We start from the raw sequence: 15,681 nt of genomic DNA, 5'->3' as shown, positions 1-15,681 counted from the left end.
ATCGATAGGGCACAGAGGAAATAAAATGCACTAAGCAAGATCTGTTTTCCCCCCTTGCCTGGTAACAGGTTCTCTCTCAAGCTACATATATATTAACCTGCTTTCCTTGTGTTTAAAACCATTGGCTCTGAACACCTGCCCGGTCAGGAAGCTCTTACCAGTTAGCTAGGAAGCTAGAAACCAGAGTATTAGTTGCAATAGTAGTTGCTCTCCCATTGCTAAAAGTCAGGGCACTTTTCAGGGCACTCTAATCACAGTGATTTGGTGGAGGAATGTTGAAGCAGGCCACAGGGCCCTCAGGTTTGCAAACATGGAAGCCACAGAGCCCATTGCTTATAGCAAATCGAAGACAGTAACAAAGACTGCAGTACTATACACACTTACTTGGCAGTAACTGACACTGAATTTAGCAGGACTTATTCCTAAATAAACAGGCATAGAACCAGGCTCTAAATCTTGGAAGGAAGAAAACAAAACTATTTGCTATGTAATAGCTAAAGGATAGCAACTGATAATAGGGAAAAGAAGAGCAGAAACAAAGATAGGAAAAAGCTTTCCTAATCTCTATGCTTTGAAGCAAGTACAAACGGTAATTACCATTCTCCATTGAGAAAATGCCTGATATGTAAAGAAATCATGCAGAATGGGAGAGAAGCACAGCAGATGAACGAAGAAGTGCTACAAAGCTTAACTAGAATAAAGTACTGTATCTTGTCTGTTCCTGTACTACATTTAGACAAATTCTACACCTCACAACAAATTGACACCAATGAACCGCAAATCAGCCAATACAATCCCACCCCCAAACTTTATATGGAACAATCAAAACATTTTATTAAGCAGCATGTGTTAAAAATTGTGGTGTCTATTCATAACTGGTGTCATATTCAGAGAACAACCTTAAGAGACTATCAGCATTTGGGGTCAGAAAGTTAAAAGTCCTGAACCATTTCAGTACCTGACAGCTTTTGATATATAAACAAAAACCTTACTAGGCAGACAAGCTTTGCAGTGACAGGGACACCCACACACCTGTAGAAAGGCATCTCTAAAATGCTAACCAGCAAGGGAATTTAGGTGGTATGATAAATGATGCGTACCTGAGTGAGTGTGTGTGACCTTGAGGGCAAGGCACTCGCATTTACTAATTTATTTCCTGGTAAAGCAGGTACACCAGTGTTTATTTCAATTCCCAGAGAAACCCTTCAATCCATCTTTTACGAATAATACGGTTAAAAGAAATGGTAAAAACAAAACAGCACAGTCGAGCAGCAAAATTTATTGACTTACGAAATGATTCGCGGGGAGGGAGCGAACGAGACGGAAAGGCGCTTAGAAGGTTGAGTATCTGGCATCAAAGCCATTTCAAGCTCTAAAGAAGCATCGATAGGGCACAGAGGAAATAAAATGCACTAAGCAAGATCTGTTTTCCCCCCTTGCCTGGTAACAGGTTCTCTCTCAAGCTACATATATATTAACCTGCTTTCCTTGTGTTTAAAACCATTGGCTCTGAACACCTGCCCGGTCAGGAAGCTCTTACCAGTTAGCTAGGAAGCTAGAAACCAGAGTATTAGTTGCAATAGTAGTTGCTCTCCCATTGCTAAAAGTCAGGGCACTTTTCAGGGCACTCTAATCACAGTGATTTGGTGGAGGAATGTTGAAGCAAATATTAAAAACTATTTGTTTTTCCACATGGATCTATGCCTTTCCCTATGCAGGTCAATAGAGAGAACTCTCTCTCCCAGGGAGAATAAGCTGTATCCTCAAAAATCTGTAGTGGGAGACATATGCCTATCCTACACCAATAAAAGGAAATAAATTATAGCCATTTTTAGATTACCCATTATAGTAAATGGGCAGGATAGCTTCATTTTTAAACAGACCTAATTTGGCCCTGAATAACCAGTCAAATTGGAAATACACCAAGCAGCTCCACAACAGATTAGCTTGTTCCCTAAGTCAAATTTTACGGCCAATGCGCGCCCCTAGCAACTATAGCAGGTGTGGGAAACCTTTGGCCCTCCAGATGTTGCTGAACTAAAACTCCTGTCGTCTGTGGCCATTGGCCTTGCTTGGTTGGGCGGATGGGAGTCGTAGTTGAGAAACATCTGGAGGGTCAAAGATTCCTCATCCCTGAACTATAGCTATAGCATTGGCCATGCTCCACAACATAACTGCTTCAATGTGTAGTTTAGGCCCCATGATGTAGCACTTTTCAGGTTTGCAAGGCTGGGAAGAGCTGCTTGGTTTTTCCTCATGCCTTAGGAGGTCGCTACAAACATTGAAGTGTGTTGCCCATTATTGTTTAAGAGCTAACACCAGAAAAGATGGCAATCCTGCACACACTTACATGGGAGCAAGTGTAACTTAAATCTGTGGGACTTGCTTCAGAACAGACATAGGAAAGCACTGCATGGAAGGTGTTCAGGCCTCCACTTAGTAATACACAACAGCACCTCTGATGATAGGAAGAGGTTTTTTTCTTCACAAATAGCTCATGACACCACTACTTCAAGAGGCTTTGATAATGACCTATAGAGCCCTAAATGGCGTGAACCAAACATATGTAAGATAGAGCCTCCACCCATTCTTTTGCATGTAACCTTTTAAGAGCATCTAGAAACACATATTTACCACCCATGCAGCAAGGCAAAACTACAGTAACATACATAGGGGTGTTTGAACTGTGGAATTGTCTTGCCTGGAAAATCCAAGTAGTAGCATCTTCCAGAAACTGTAAAATATGTTTTTATTTTAGGTGATTTTTGGTAGTTCAGGATAGACAAGATCAACTTCAATTGGGATTTCACTAAAATATCACAACCAATTCAGAGTTCTTTATATGGAGTGGACAATAAATCAAATAAAGGTGGCATTTCTACTGGTAGTATTCTTTGTAATGGTTTGATATCATCTAAAATATTTAATTCTCTACACAGGTCCAAATAATAGCTTGGTGGGGAATCCTGACAGAAAAACTCAAGAGCAAGTATCTAATCAGAATCACTTAGCATCTATTTTCCAATATTTTCTGCTCTTCTCAGACAAGAGATTTACAGCTCAAAATTAAAGTCCCATTTATTGCTCATAGGTTACAGCACAATAAGAGGGGAGCAACCAATCAAGATACAAAAGAAATAGGCATTAAAATAAGGTTTATTGACCACATAAATTGCTATATTCATACTTTTTCAATTAAAAAATGGTTGCCCAATGCTCTGAATGTATTTTTAATTTAACAGACATTATACAGAAATGTATTTCTTAGCCAGACAGTTGTCAAAATGCACAGTTAACCTGCCAGCCTGGTCCTATACGTATACATACATAGCTGCAACAGCTTGAAATAGCTACAGCTGTCAGAGGCAGATTAAAAGGAGCTGGAGGCTTTACACTAAATTCATTTTGGACCCTTAACTTTCTCAGCCCTAGTATCTGCAGTGGCCTTCAATTTCCAGCTGGAAATAGCATCATAACCAGTAGCACAAATAATACCACATAGCTCCTTCTATGCAAATATCTATGCTGTGTAAAGGTAGATCAGTTCTTGACAGCAACACCTGAAAATCTGCAAACAGTAAATTCTGCTATGCTTCAGGTAAACTTTAACCCTATTATGTAAATATATAAAGGCTAAAAATATAGAGAAACTAACTTGAAATGCCAACCAAGTATTACAGATCATGGCACTGAACTGGCACAGTAGGTGCTGTGACACATCTGAAACACTCATTCCAGATATTTAAGATGAAATCTAAATATATTGTACCAAGCTTTTTGAGGTTAAGTGATTATTACGCTGTTTCAGCAATTAACACTGTTGGTTTATTTATATTTCAATGTTTCTTTTTACATATCCTTTAATTATAGCAAATTACTACTACTACAGGAAACTGCCTTGAGTATTTCTTTTGCCTAGAAAGGTAGAAACAAAGATTTTCAAAACAAATCTGCTAAGAACAGCTCATACCAGCTGGCCTTAGACTCTCATCACAGCAAGCCTTTCAAATAACAGTTCATTTGTTTGTATGCCCTACAACAATTATCAAGTGCACAGACCAAAAATCAACATGCAACACAGTAAGCATTTTTTTCAAAGAACACATTTACCTAATATCATACTAGAATAACCAAATCTCATGTTTAGTCCACACTAAAAGCTAGCACTGTTTACAAAAGGAGGGTTACCTCTTTTCTTCAAAATAAGAATTTTTTAAATTGTATTTGTATTGAAACAAAGGCCTCAGAGCTATGAAATTCCTTATCTACCCATTTTGAGAAGACTACTCAAGGCTGTGAACATAGCACATAAGATTTCAGCCCTATAACAAAGTCAGTCCAGAAAGACACTTGTAGAAGCATAAAAAGAAGCTGTGATAAAACTGTGTGGAATAGTCTTGTGAACAAATTGCTTTCTGGGACCAGGACCATAACATAAATGGCTGTTCATAATATCTTATGCTTTTACAGGCCACAGGGCCCTCAGGTTTGCAAACATGGAAGCCACAGAGCCCATTGCTTATAGCAAATCGAAGACAGTAACAAAGACTGCAGTACTATACACACTTACTTGGCAGTAACTGACACTGAATTTAGCAGGACTTATTCCTAAATAAACAGGCATAGAACCAGGCTCTAAATCTTGGAAGGAAGAAAACAAAACTATTTGCTATGTAATAGCTAAAGGATAGCAACTGATAATAGGGAAAAGAAGAGCAGAAACAAAGATAGGAAAAAGCTTTCCTAATCTCTATGCTTTGAAGCAAGTACAAACGGTAATTACCATTCTCCATTGAGAAAATGCCTGATATGTAAAGAAATCATGCAGAATGGGAGAGAAGCACAGCAGATGAACGAAGAAGTGCTACAAAGCTTAACTAGAATAAAGTACTGTATCTTGTCTGTTCCTGTACTACATTTAGACAAATTCTACACCTCACAACAAATTGACACCAATGAACCGCAAATCAGCCAATACAATCCCACCCCCAAACTTTATATGGAACAATCAAAACATTTTATTAAGCAGCATGTGTTAAAAATTGTGGTGTCTATTCATAACTGGTGTCATATTCAGAGAACAACCTTAAGAGACTATCAGCATTTGGGGTCAGAAAGTTAAAAGTCCTGAACCATTTCAGTACCTGACAGCTTTTGATATATAAACAAAAACCTTACTAGGCAGACAAGCTTTGCAGTGACAGGGACACCCACACACCTGTAGAAAGGCATCTCTAAAATGCTAACCAGCAAGGGAATTTAGGTGGTATGATAAATGATGCGTACCTGAGTGAGTGTGTGTGACCTTGAGGGCAAGGCACTCGCATTTACTAATTTATTTCCTGGTAAAGCAGGTACACCAGTGTTTATTTCAATTCCCAGAGAAACCCTTCAATCCATCTTTTACGAATAATACGGTTAAAAGAAATGGTAAAAACAAAACAGCACAGTCGAGCAGCAAAATTTATTGACTTACGAAATGATTCGCGGGGAGGGAGCGAACGAGACGGAAAGGCGCTTAGAAGGTTGAGTATCTGGCATCAAAGCCATTTCAAGCTCTAAAGAAGCATCGATAATAGGGCACAGAGGAAATAAAATGCACTAAGCAAGATGTGTTTTCCCCCCTTGCCTGGTAACAGGTTCTCTCTCAAGCTACATATATATTAACCTGCTTTCCTTGTGTTTAAAACCATCGGCTCTGAACACCCGCCCGGTCAGGAAGCTCTTACCAGTTTGCTAGGAAGCTAGAAACCAGAGTATTAGTTGCAATAGTAGTTGCTCTCCCATTGCTAAAAGTAACGAGGATAGAGGGATCGTTCTCCCTCCTCTTGTTCCTGCTGGAAGCTCCTAAGAGGAACTGAACGCTGACACATCAACAAAGATGGCGGCCGCAGACACCAGAGTGGTTTCAGCTGAGAGGAGGAGCGAAGGCGGGTCGAGACCTGATTATCGGCCTTCGAGGAGGAGGAGGAACGAGAATGACCTGCGTGATGAGGAAAGGAGAGGGTGGGACGGTGTGAAGGTTTCTCTTTTGCTCTCCTCTTCTTGCATTGCCCAACAGCTTGAGTCACAAGAAGCCCTGAAGCTAGTATCATCCATCACAGGTGGGTGATTCACAACAGCAGTAATAAACCAAGAGGAGATGTCTCTCCCTGGTACTTGGTCGGGAGTGTTGGTTCAGGTTTTTACCACACGGCTTTCTAATTAGAGCTGCTGTTTTGCGAGTTAGGTTGTACGTTTTCACTTCCCCACTGCAAGAACCGATTGTTTATGGTCAGGGCGAAAATAAAATCTGTTAGATTTTTAAAAAGGATGTAGTAGTGCTGTTTTTTCATAGCCCGCAAACCACTCCATCTCGAGGTATTGCGGAGGATTAGAGTGGTTAAATACAGAGACTATCATAGAACAGTAGAGTTGGAAGGGATCTATAAGGCCATCAAGTCCAACCCCTGTATAAAGTCATGTTAGACGTGTTTCAATTTGTCAGAGTTGTATCTTGATCATAACTTCCTTGCAGCTATTTCCTAGTCATAGTTAGCAGTGGTTTGTAAAGTAAGTGATTTTTGCATTTGAACTGCAATCATATGGACGTCTACTCAGCAGTAAGGGCTGTTATTGGGTTCAATGAAACTAACTCAGAGGAATGGGTGCAGCCTTGGGCGAAGACCTATGCACACTTATAAGTTAGCCCCATTGACCATAGTAGGATTTCCATTTGAGCTGCTTTGCAAATAGAAGGGAAAAGACTGGTCTAGTATTTCTTTCTGATATTGTGGCATTTTTTCTGTAGAATAGTCTGGTTTTTAAACAACAGTGTGGAAGAATTCAAATGCTGTATCCTTAAGAGAGCATTCAAAAACTGCATCCTGGAAATAGATTGTTCAGTTTATGTGTAGACCAGGTTCTACTTACAAGACGGGCTTTTATGTTGACTGAAGAGTTGTACTAGTCTCCTTCTCCCCAAGGAACCTTGGGAGGTGTAGTTTACCTTTCACAGGTTTATAATTCCCAAAACGCTTAAACTACGTTTTGTACTATTCCTCTTCGCAAGTTAAGTGAAGTTGTGCGGCGCATAGAAAGTATGCAAATCAGGGTAATAACAAACACAGCGTGCTATATAGTTGCAACAATTGTGGTAAAATTAGTGGTAAGACTACGTCTGTTGTAGGGAGTTTCATCTGCAAAAGCACCTTTCGGCATGCACGCGAAGAGAATCAGCTGGCAGTAAAGCGAGCTGCTTACAGCACATACGTAAAAATATACCAAGGTTTGAGGTAACTAAGTTATTTTGCAAGCAAGCAAAGCTTATATAAAATGGGCTGCCTTTTTAGAGAGTGCTTACTAGAAAGTTGCCAAATGTGTATAAGCATGAGTCTGCAAAACAAAAAAACTAGTGCGAATTGCCTTCTAATTCGCCTCCAGCCCCCAGGCAGAACTTTTAATAATTACGCTTCCCTTTCATTCTTCTCCCGTTTTCCCGCTCAGGTTTATTACAATAGTCTATGTTCTCACAGACGCATGCGCCCTTGTGATCACGCGGCAGTTTCACAAGGAGGGGGAGAAGAAAAAGAGCTTATGGATAAGACTGGGCTCGCAGCACGAGGCGTGTAGGGAGGAGAGAATGGGAGGCGGCGGCGTCTCGCGACCTTTGGGGGTAATTCACTGCGGCTGGTTATTAGCTTGCTGTCAGGCTTTCACTGAGAGGCGGAGGTGGTCTTGTGTACAGCTGTATTCTCAGTTCCGGAACGCGTACAGGCATTGGGTGGAGGACGGCAGGCCTTTTCAGGGAACAGTTCTGGTAACTCCCATAAACTAGTCACCTCAGGCGAGCAGATTGTACTGGATTTTATATATATATAGAGAGAGAGAGAGAGAGGCTCCTTCAGGGCAGGGTCCGTGGTGGTTTACTGTTTAACTTGAGAACGTGGAACTTGTGAGTCTCCCGATATTGCTGGATTCCCAACAACCAGACCCCCATAGCAGGTGGTCGAGGATTATGGGAGTTTTGGAGTCCAGCATCTGGCGGGTCACAGGTTCCTTGTCTCCTGGTTTTAACTGTTTGCATACCTGTTTCCATATCTCTCCTTATCGCCTATATCCTGCCTTGTTTATGGGTGGATTCTACGATCTTATGCACCTTTGTCTGAGAACAAATCCTGTAGATATCAGGGCCTTACTTTTGGGTAAAAGGTGCGCTGGATCAATCGTTCTAAGTCGTGTGGAGTGAACTTTTGTAGGCTAAATCTATTAATGCTGTAGAATGAAGTGGGAAAGTGGTGAGGTGATAGAATGCAACTTAACGACTCCATTTGAGGTGCCATTATTTAAACCAGGGCTGTGGAGTCGGAAGCAATTTTGGGTGGAGTCGGAGTGGTAGAAATGTACCGACTCTGGCTTCAAAATAAAAACTTTACTAGGAATTTAGGAAAGTTTTCTTGTTCAGAAATTTTAATCGAATAAATATATTTTATGTTCTATCAATCTAGCCTGATGATTCACGTGGTGGTGATGAAATGCCTCGTGCTACCATTTTGCTAGAGTAAATTTGTTATTACTAGTTAATATACATTTCCCACTTATGAAGGAGTCTGAGTCGGACAGTAGAAATATAGAGGAGTTGGAGTCGAAGGTTTGGTGTACCGACTCCACAGCCCTGGTTTAAACAATACCTACTGTAAAAGAAGAAAAGAGAAAAAGCTGTTCTACAAGTAGAAAACCAGAAGGGAAAAAGGCTGGTCTAGCATTTCTTTCTGATATGGTGACATTTTTCCTGTAGAATTGTCTAGTTTTTAAACAACAATGTGGAATAATTCAAATGCTGTATCCTTGCGGGAACATTCAAAAACTGCATCGTGGAATGAGATTGTTCCGCTTATGTGTAGACCAGACATACAAGAGGTGCTTCTGTGGGAATTGAAGAGTTGTAGCCTGTGTACAATTATGCTTGTTGGAAGTGTTGGGATGCAGCTCAACTTGGGTGGGTTTGCATGGGGATAAAGAGAGAGAGAGAGAGAACTTAGTTTCCTAGGCTGTCTTTCTGACCTAACCTTCTTTCAGGTGCAAACTGATAAGCTTTCTTATTTACCTAAATCTAGATCCTCAGTGCAAGGGAAAGAGGTGTGCATTTTCAGGTAGAATTTACACACAGCTCAGCTATGGTATTGCTCTGCTAACAAAGCTCTGTACATGAGCTTATGTGGGTTGACAATTCATCCTCTCCAAATAAGATTAGCATCTTTTTTATTTTTTTGTAGGGTTGATGTGTAGTAGGTAATCATTTCATGATCTATATCATGAAAGGTTCACCTTTGGAGTTTCTCGCTATCTGCTGGTCACTATTGTCAGGACTTTGATAAACTGAATTGGTACATCTAAGCCAGCGTTACCCAACCTTTTTTGACCCAACGCCCCTTTGCAAAATCTTTTTGTGCCCAATGCCCCCCTCAGATTAAGTATATGTCAATGCTTCCTATTCTTCCCTTAAAATATGAGTAATGCATAAAAGGTATTTTCAATTATTACTGATCGTTTTTATCATGCCTTTTTATTGCACTTAGATTACACATTGAATTCTTAGTATGATTTATTAATATACATACATAGTTATAGAAAAGTAAATAAAATGAGATTTATTATAAAATACTAGTGTGATCCTTGAGCTTGATGAGTTTTGGCTAACTTCACAATATCTGGAGTTTGTAAATCCATAAATACACACAAGAAACAAATTGCAGATATAGGAGTTTTCTTATTTCACAAATCCTAAAAACATAAGCAAAAACTAATTAAGTCCACACAGTATGAACCAATAGAATACACTGTGTTACTTAACAACAAACTCATTCAGTTTACCGGCATAGTTTCGTTAAACAAGTTCATTTAAACATCACAGAAACAACGGGTAGCGAGTGTGTCCCATTCCTGAAGAAAACCAGCAAATAACTGACTGTCTGCGTCACCCGTTTGCACACAGCACTCATCTGTTGGAAGAATGCGCCCTCCACCAATACACCCATCTTATCAAACACTGTCTCGTGATTGGTTCCAACATCCTTCAAGACAGCATCAGAACATTACCTAGTGCTGGGGCGTGGCTAATACTGGCCGCTATTCAGAATTTCTTTACTAAAAACCACACACTATTTATAGTGTTATTTCCATGAATTGAGACTATTAAATACATTCTAACTGGGGACAGAACAGTTTAAAAATTAATCATTTGTGTATTAAATAAAATTAAACTTAAATGCTTCAACTGTTGCATCAGACCGCCAAATGTCAACGCCCCCCTAATGAACCCAAACACCCCCTGAAGTTTGTAGTCATGCCAACACCCCCCTGAAAGGCTGTAACGCCCCCCAGGGGGGTGCTACCGCCCACGTTGGGAATCACTGATCTAAGAATAACTGGTTTTGTATGGGAGAGACAGCCTGCTGGGAACTGCTGCAAAGTATCACGTTTTCAGGTTCTGTTTTCACTTGCTTTAGCAGAGGCATTAATACTGCAATCCAAACCCTCTTTGGCATGGAGATGGTGTGGTTGAGTTGGACTGAGGTGTTCTTCCTGCTAACATCCATCTGTACAGGGACACCAGTGTGGAGTTTCCTGTTATATACCGCCTTTTCTCCCAGCTGGAACCCAGGATGGCATATTGAAAATTGAATCCCAAGCTGGCTTCACTGCCATTGCAGGACTGTATCAGGCCTGATCCGGGGTTGATCTCTGCCCCAGTTCCAGGCTGGTGCAGCAATTTGCTGCAGATGCAGTGGTGACAACCACTTCTGTGTTCATTCCTGCTATGGAGCAGCTGGCATTTTGATTGCACCCTTAAACATCAAGATGTGAATCTCCTTTGAGGACATGCCCCAAGTCTTCAGGAAAGCCAGCGGTACTGTATTAATATTGATAATTGTTAAATCCCTTGTGCAGTAGTTTGAAGCTAATGGGAAAACAGGAATGTTTCAGTTGGTTGTGTTTTCTGTAAAATGAGTTTTTCATTTCAGTCTTTTTTTAATAAAAATGAATACAGAAAATAGAGAATTTGTCTGACATCTTGGTCTGAAATATTTAAAACGCAACTTATTTTTTTAATGCTGATTTTATTTCATTTTCCTAGTTGCTAAACAATCATAAAGCTGTCATGGAATGATTCTGATATGGATGCACACAAGATGGCACAAAAGTTTCATATAAGGAATCAGGAGCTCAAACCAAACGAATCGCTGAGAAGTCCCTGCACAGGTCCCAGCATCAAAAGCTCTTTACCTGAAGAAGATAAAACATCAAAATTACTCAACAATTTCTCAATTTGTGACCAAACTAATTTGTTTTTTGAAAATCGTGACAGTAGTTCAAGTGAAAGCAGCCATGATGGCTCCCCTAGTAGCTTTAACAGGCAAATGACTGCATCAAAAATGAATGGAGGGGAACCAAGAGGTGAGAAAGACACCTCACTTTAAAATACTTTGAATGTCTTTAATTCCATGTGCTGTCTTTGCAATTTTGACTTGCTTTCATTTTTTTCTTGCTTTCTTTTTGCAACCTTGGAAAATGGGAATGACAAGTTATGTTCAAACTCTGCACTTAATCAGTATGAAAACATTTGTCTCTAATAAATGCTTTCCTTTAATAAATATTGGGTAGTTTTATCTTTTTTTTTTTACAATTGCGATACAGTTTTTTTACAATTACAATATGAACAATCTCAAGCAAATCTTTAGCCATTTCCCCCTCATGTCCCAGCCATCCAATCTCTAGTGCTGAAATTCGGCTGTGCAGAAGTAAAGTTTTCTGTGATTAGAAAACCAAACCATAACTAGAAAAGAGAAACTGGAATATTGTTGAAGCTTCTTATTGTCCTTTTCTTATTATTAAATCACTTCTCTGCAAGTGGTGAGAAGAATGAGTAGCTATAATTCATTCATAATCTTTGATACAATTGCTTCCTTAGTTCTGTTTACATATGGGCTGCTTTAACTTTTATTATAAGCTTGTTTAGCAATGTTCTACCAGTTATAGGTGGTGGTTAATTTAAATGTTTAACATACAAACTTTAACGTAATGTAGTGCAATCTTGTGCATGTTGATTTGGAGTAAATCCTGAGTTTAGTATATTGTGTATAGGAATGGTGTATAGGATTCAGCCCTAGTTTGTTGTCTAAAACCAACTAACTGGATTAATTATTAGAGATGTCTTCCTCCTCCTTTGAGTAATTAGATCATATCTAAACATTTCTGTTCTATATTTTAGGACATTTGGAAACCATGAATGATGCCAGTAAGTTGCTGTTATCCTCAGCAAATGAAATGAATCCTGTGAGTTGGCAATATTTGAGTCTTTCTCTTTCCTGTATCTGTTTCCTGTATCTGTCTTAATGCTTACAGTATGTTCAGCTGGCTTTGTTAACTTTGATACTACATATGCTTACCTTGTGGATATGTAGTTGACCTCTAGATTGTGATTATTATGTAGAAGTCCTACTTATTTTATTCTGACAGAATTGGGCAGGCCCCATGCCATTTATGTAATTAACATAGCAGTGTATCTTACTATGTTAAGCAGAGCTGGCACCAGGCATGACTGGGCCCACCTACCTCTTGCATCGTCTCATGTGAATGACGTGCACACATGACTCATCAACCAAGATGGCGGCAGGGGCAAGGGCTTCCCTATGGGGCTATCTCGGTTGATGGGAGGCATGCACACATAGTGTGCATGTCATTCACAGGGATGGGAGAAATAGGTGGGCTGTGCATGTGGGCTTATTGAAGCCTGTACTGACTGTATGGGGAGGGGGTGTTGCCTGGGAACTCCCTCTCCGGGATGCATGGCAGGGTTGGGAGCCGACGCTGCTGCAGATCATGGAACAGGAGCAGTACCCTCGCACCCTAAGGAGGAGCCTTTCACAGGCTGCAGGAACCCTCGGTCAGGGCCCAACCTGCCTACTCTTTGATGTTGGTCCTAATGTTAAGGTATCTTACGATTCTAAATATATATTGCAGGTGTTTGGTTCAGCCTTGACACATGCAAAGCAGAGAAGACCACAGAGGTCTCCTGATAACACTTTATCTATGGGCTGTGATCCACAGTTTAATCCATTAAGCCCATTGCATCTGTGCACATGCCATGTTTGTGGACTGTTTGGTAAGTTTGTTACCTAAATTATGATAGAACAACACAAACTCTACATTGAAAATTTGATCCAAGTTATGTGTCTTGCTTACAACCTTATGCACTGGAAAGTGAGCTCAGGTGTCAGTTGAAGTCTGTGGTTCATGTCCCTCATCTGCCATAGGCTTACTAGGCGACCTTATAAACCATCATTTCTCAGCATCAGACCATATCTGCAATATCTGAACAAAAATGATGTGATGTGTGTTAAGGATTATTGGAGTAATGTATGCAGAGTACTTTGAATACTCAAAAAAAATTCATGAAGGCTGACTATTATTAAAAATGAACTATTCTATTTATAAGTATAGATCAGTATTTTTTATATAAAAATGTAAGGGCACCTTCTCTGTATCGAGTAAACTCTTACATTTTTCCATACCAAGGAGGAAAAAAAAAGATATTTATTAAATGATGCCAACAGTAGTAGTACAGATTTTCAAAAGCAGGGGCTTAGTATTACAGAATTTTATTACTTGAGGTTGACTTTGAAGAACTGTCTAATGAAACACAGTAAACATAATCTTGGATACAGAATCAGAAATTGCTGACTGCGTGCAGTACTACAGATTAATACTATTTTAATTTTTTTACTTTAGGATCCTTGAGATGCACGCAGTGCAAGCAGATATATTACTGTTCTGTGGATTGTCAGAGGAAAGACTGGCAAAAACATAGTGTTGTCTGTAAGCCAGTTAAACATAAGTAAGTTCATAGGTTATATTAAGACTCTCTCTGATAACTTGAATGGTAGATGCTTTCTCTTGGCTGATTGTTAATTCATGTGTTGGCATACATAGTGCAATTACCTTGCTTGTGGACTTCCCCATAGATATCTGGTAGGCCACTGTGAGTGGCTGGACTAGATGATCTAGCAGGGCTGCTCATATATAGCTTCTAATAGTGTCTGTGCTCCAGAAAGATCTACTTGTATTATACATAAACATATAGGTTCACATACACATAATGATGCTCAAATTCCTGGTGTGCATTAGCATGTATATTTAGGTCTGCCATTGGGTTTGTGTGACTAATTACCAGTAACTACAGCGTGATCTTGCTACTCAACATGCCTCACAGGTTTGCTGTGATGATAAAATATGAAAAACCTATGTTGTTTACACTATCTTGAGGTCTTTCAAGGAAGGCCCAGATCTTCATTTGATAAACATGTTAAATCCCTTAAAATGTATAAAGGGAAATAGAATGTATACAGATAGTACCTGCAACAAAATGTTGAAGTGTGGAATGCTTCCATTCAAGGTTTCAGTGCCTCCCTTCCCTTCTCCCAACAGCCAGCATTCCGAGCACACACTGTCTTCATTGGGCTGTTTTTGGAGGGGTGGATGCCCTTGTTTAGTGTCTTGGAAGTTAGCTTCATTCTGTTGATCTCTCTCTTCTGCATGGCTGTTTTGGCTCTGTAAGCAATGGCACTCCTGTTATTATCTTTATGTATTTATAAGGATGCTTATTTTAGCTTAATAAACAGTTAATTCAACCAGAAATGTTATACCCAAAAAAGTCCTCATTATTTCCTGGTCAGTCAGCAGTAAAGGGTTTTATAAACTGGCACTAGTTTATGTCCCTTCTACAGCATATAAATGCTTATTGCTTTAAGTGGGTCAGTTTTGAATGTTCAAGGCTTCTTGAGCATTACAGCATAATTATGCTAATTAACGTAATTTTTTTAGTGCAGATAAAGTTGAAGAGAATGCAAAATCATTGGAGGAAATCAAGAAAAAGGTATTGAGGAGAGTTTGCTTTTGTGGTTGAGGAAAAAAATTACAATGCGTAGATGATTTGTATATCAAATAGTTATTCCATTCAGTAATACAGTGAATTATTTAACTTATTGTCATTATAGAACTTGAAACTGCCTAAGAGATCTTCTGTCACCTTGCAATGACTAGCTGGGATCCAGAGAACCATGAGATTGCCTCCACACTGTGGAAGCCTTTTAGTTTCTTTTTCTTCTATAGTGCCTCCCATGTGGCTTTGAAAATCTTAGAAACAGCATTCAAAGAGGCACAAAGGGCTCCACGTGGAATCAAAACTCTTCAAAGTTCTCTTAGAACAAAACATTTTAGGTGCACTTAGTGGGTTCTTTTGAATCCCAGCTAAGATTCTCAGTTCAGCCTTAATACTTCAGGAGCTGGTAATTCATCCACTGCTCCATCCCTTCTTGTGATACCTTCCCTACTTCCTTGAGAGAAATGGGATATCATATCAATGCCAGAACTATAGCACTTTGCTGGTATTATTTCACAGCAGAATGTTATGGTTGCAGAGAATATGTACTGTATCTTATGGGATTGTGCTGAGAATGAATTTTATCTACACAGCCAGCCAGCTAAAGACTGTTTAATTACAAGCATATTTTCAGTTCTGTCTGCTGCAGCATTAAATCTTGTCCTATCCCCAGCATCTTGAATTTTAAACAGGATAAATTCCTCCCTCCCTCTTCCACTTTTATAAAAACTCCTTATTTTTTTCCTGAATGCTTTCCATCT

At 39.6% G+C, this 15,681-nt stretch overlaps 2 protein-coding genes across 9 annotated transcripts in view; one reads left to right on the top strand and one right to left on the bottom strand.

Annotated features, from left to right (window-relative positions):
• The window catches only part of CCDC186 (coiled-coil domain containing 186), a 61,486-nt gene extending 55,546 nt beyond the window's left edge, over positions 1 to 5,940 (bottom strand). For 3 of the 4 annotated variants that reach the window (XR_009764010.1, XR_009764011.1, XM_061635933.1), the window contains exon 1: positions 5,730 to 5,940. The gene's annotated coding sequence lies outside the window, so the exon portion shown is untranslated. Of the gene's footprint in view, positions 1 to 158; positions 227 to 5,729 lie in introns of those variants that run through there. The other variant, XM_061635934.1, reaches the window with a different exon arrangement.
• A 9-nt stretch (positions 5,941 to 5,949) lies between these two features.
• Positions 5,950 to 15,681, top strand: part of TDRD1 (tudor domain containing 1) — a 49,621-nt gene continuing 39,889 nt past the window's right edge. For 2 of the 5 annotated variants that reach the window (XM_061635932.1, XM_061635927.1), the window contains exons 1-6: positions 5,950 to 6,104; positions 11,117 to 11,436; positions 12,251 to 12,315; positions 13,003 to 13,144; positions 13,771 to 13,876; positions 14,863 to 14,914. In XM_061635932.1, coding sequence (XP_061491916.1) covers positions 11,157 to 11,436; positions 12,251 to 12,315; positions 13,003 to 13,144; positions 13,771 to 13,876; positions 14,863 to 14,914 — 645 coding nt within the window. In that variant the 5' untranslated portion in view covers positions 5,950 to 6,104; positions 11,117 to 11,156. Of the gene's footprint in view, positions 6,105 to 7,253; positions 7,275 to 7,547; positions 7,655 to 7,697; positions 7,799 to 11,116; positions 11,437 to 12,250; positions 12,316 to 13,002; positions 13,145 to 13,770; positions 13,877 to 14,862; positions 14,915 to 15,681 lie in introns of those variants that run through there. The other 3 variants (XM_061635930.1, XM_061635928.1, XM_061635929.1) reach the window with 3 other exon arrangements.

The sequence above is a fragment of the Rhineura floridana genome, chromosome 7, assembly GCF_030035675.1.
Source record: "Rhineura floridana isolate rRhiFlo1 chromosome 7, rRhiFlo1.hap2, whole genome shotgun sequence".
NCBI classification, from domain to species: domain Eukaryota; kingdom Metazoa; phylum Chordata; class Lepidosauria; order Squamata; family Rhineuridae; genus Rhineura; species Rhineura floridana.
Note: the sequence above shows the minus strand (reverse complement) of the source record. Positions and strands in the feature narration are given on the sequence as shown.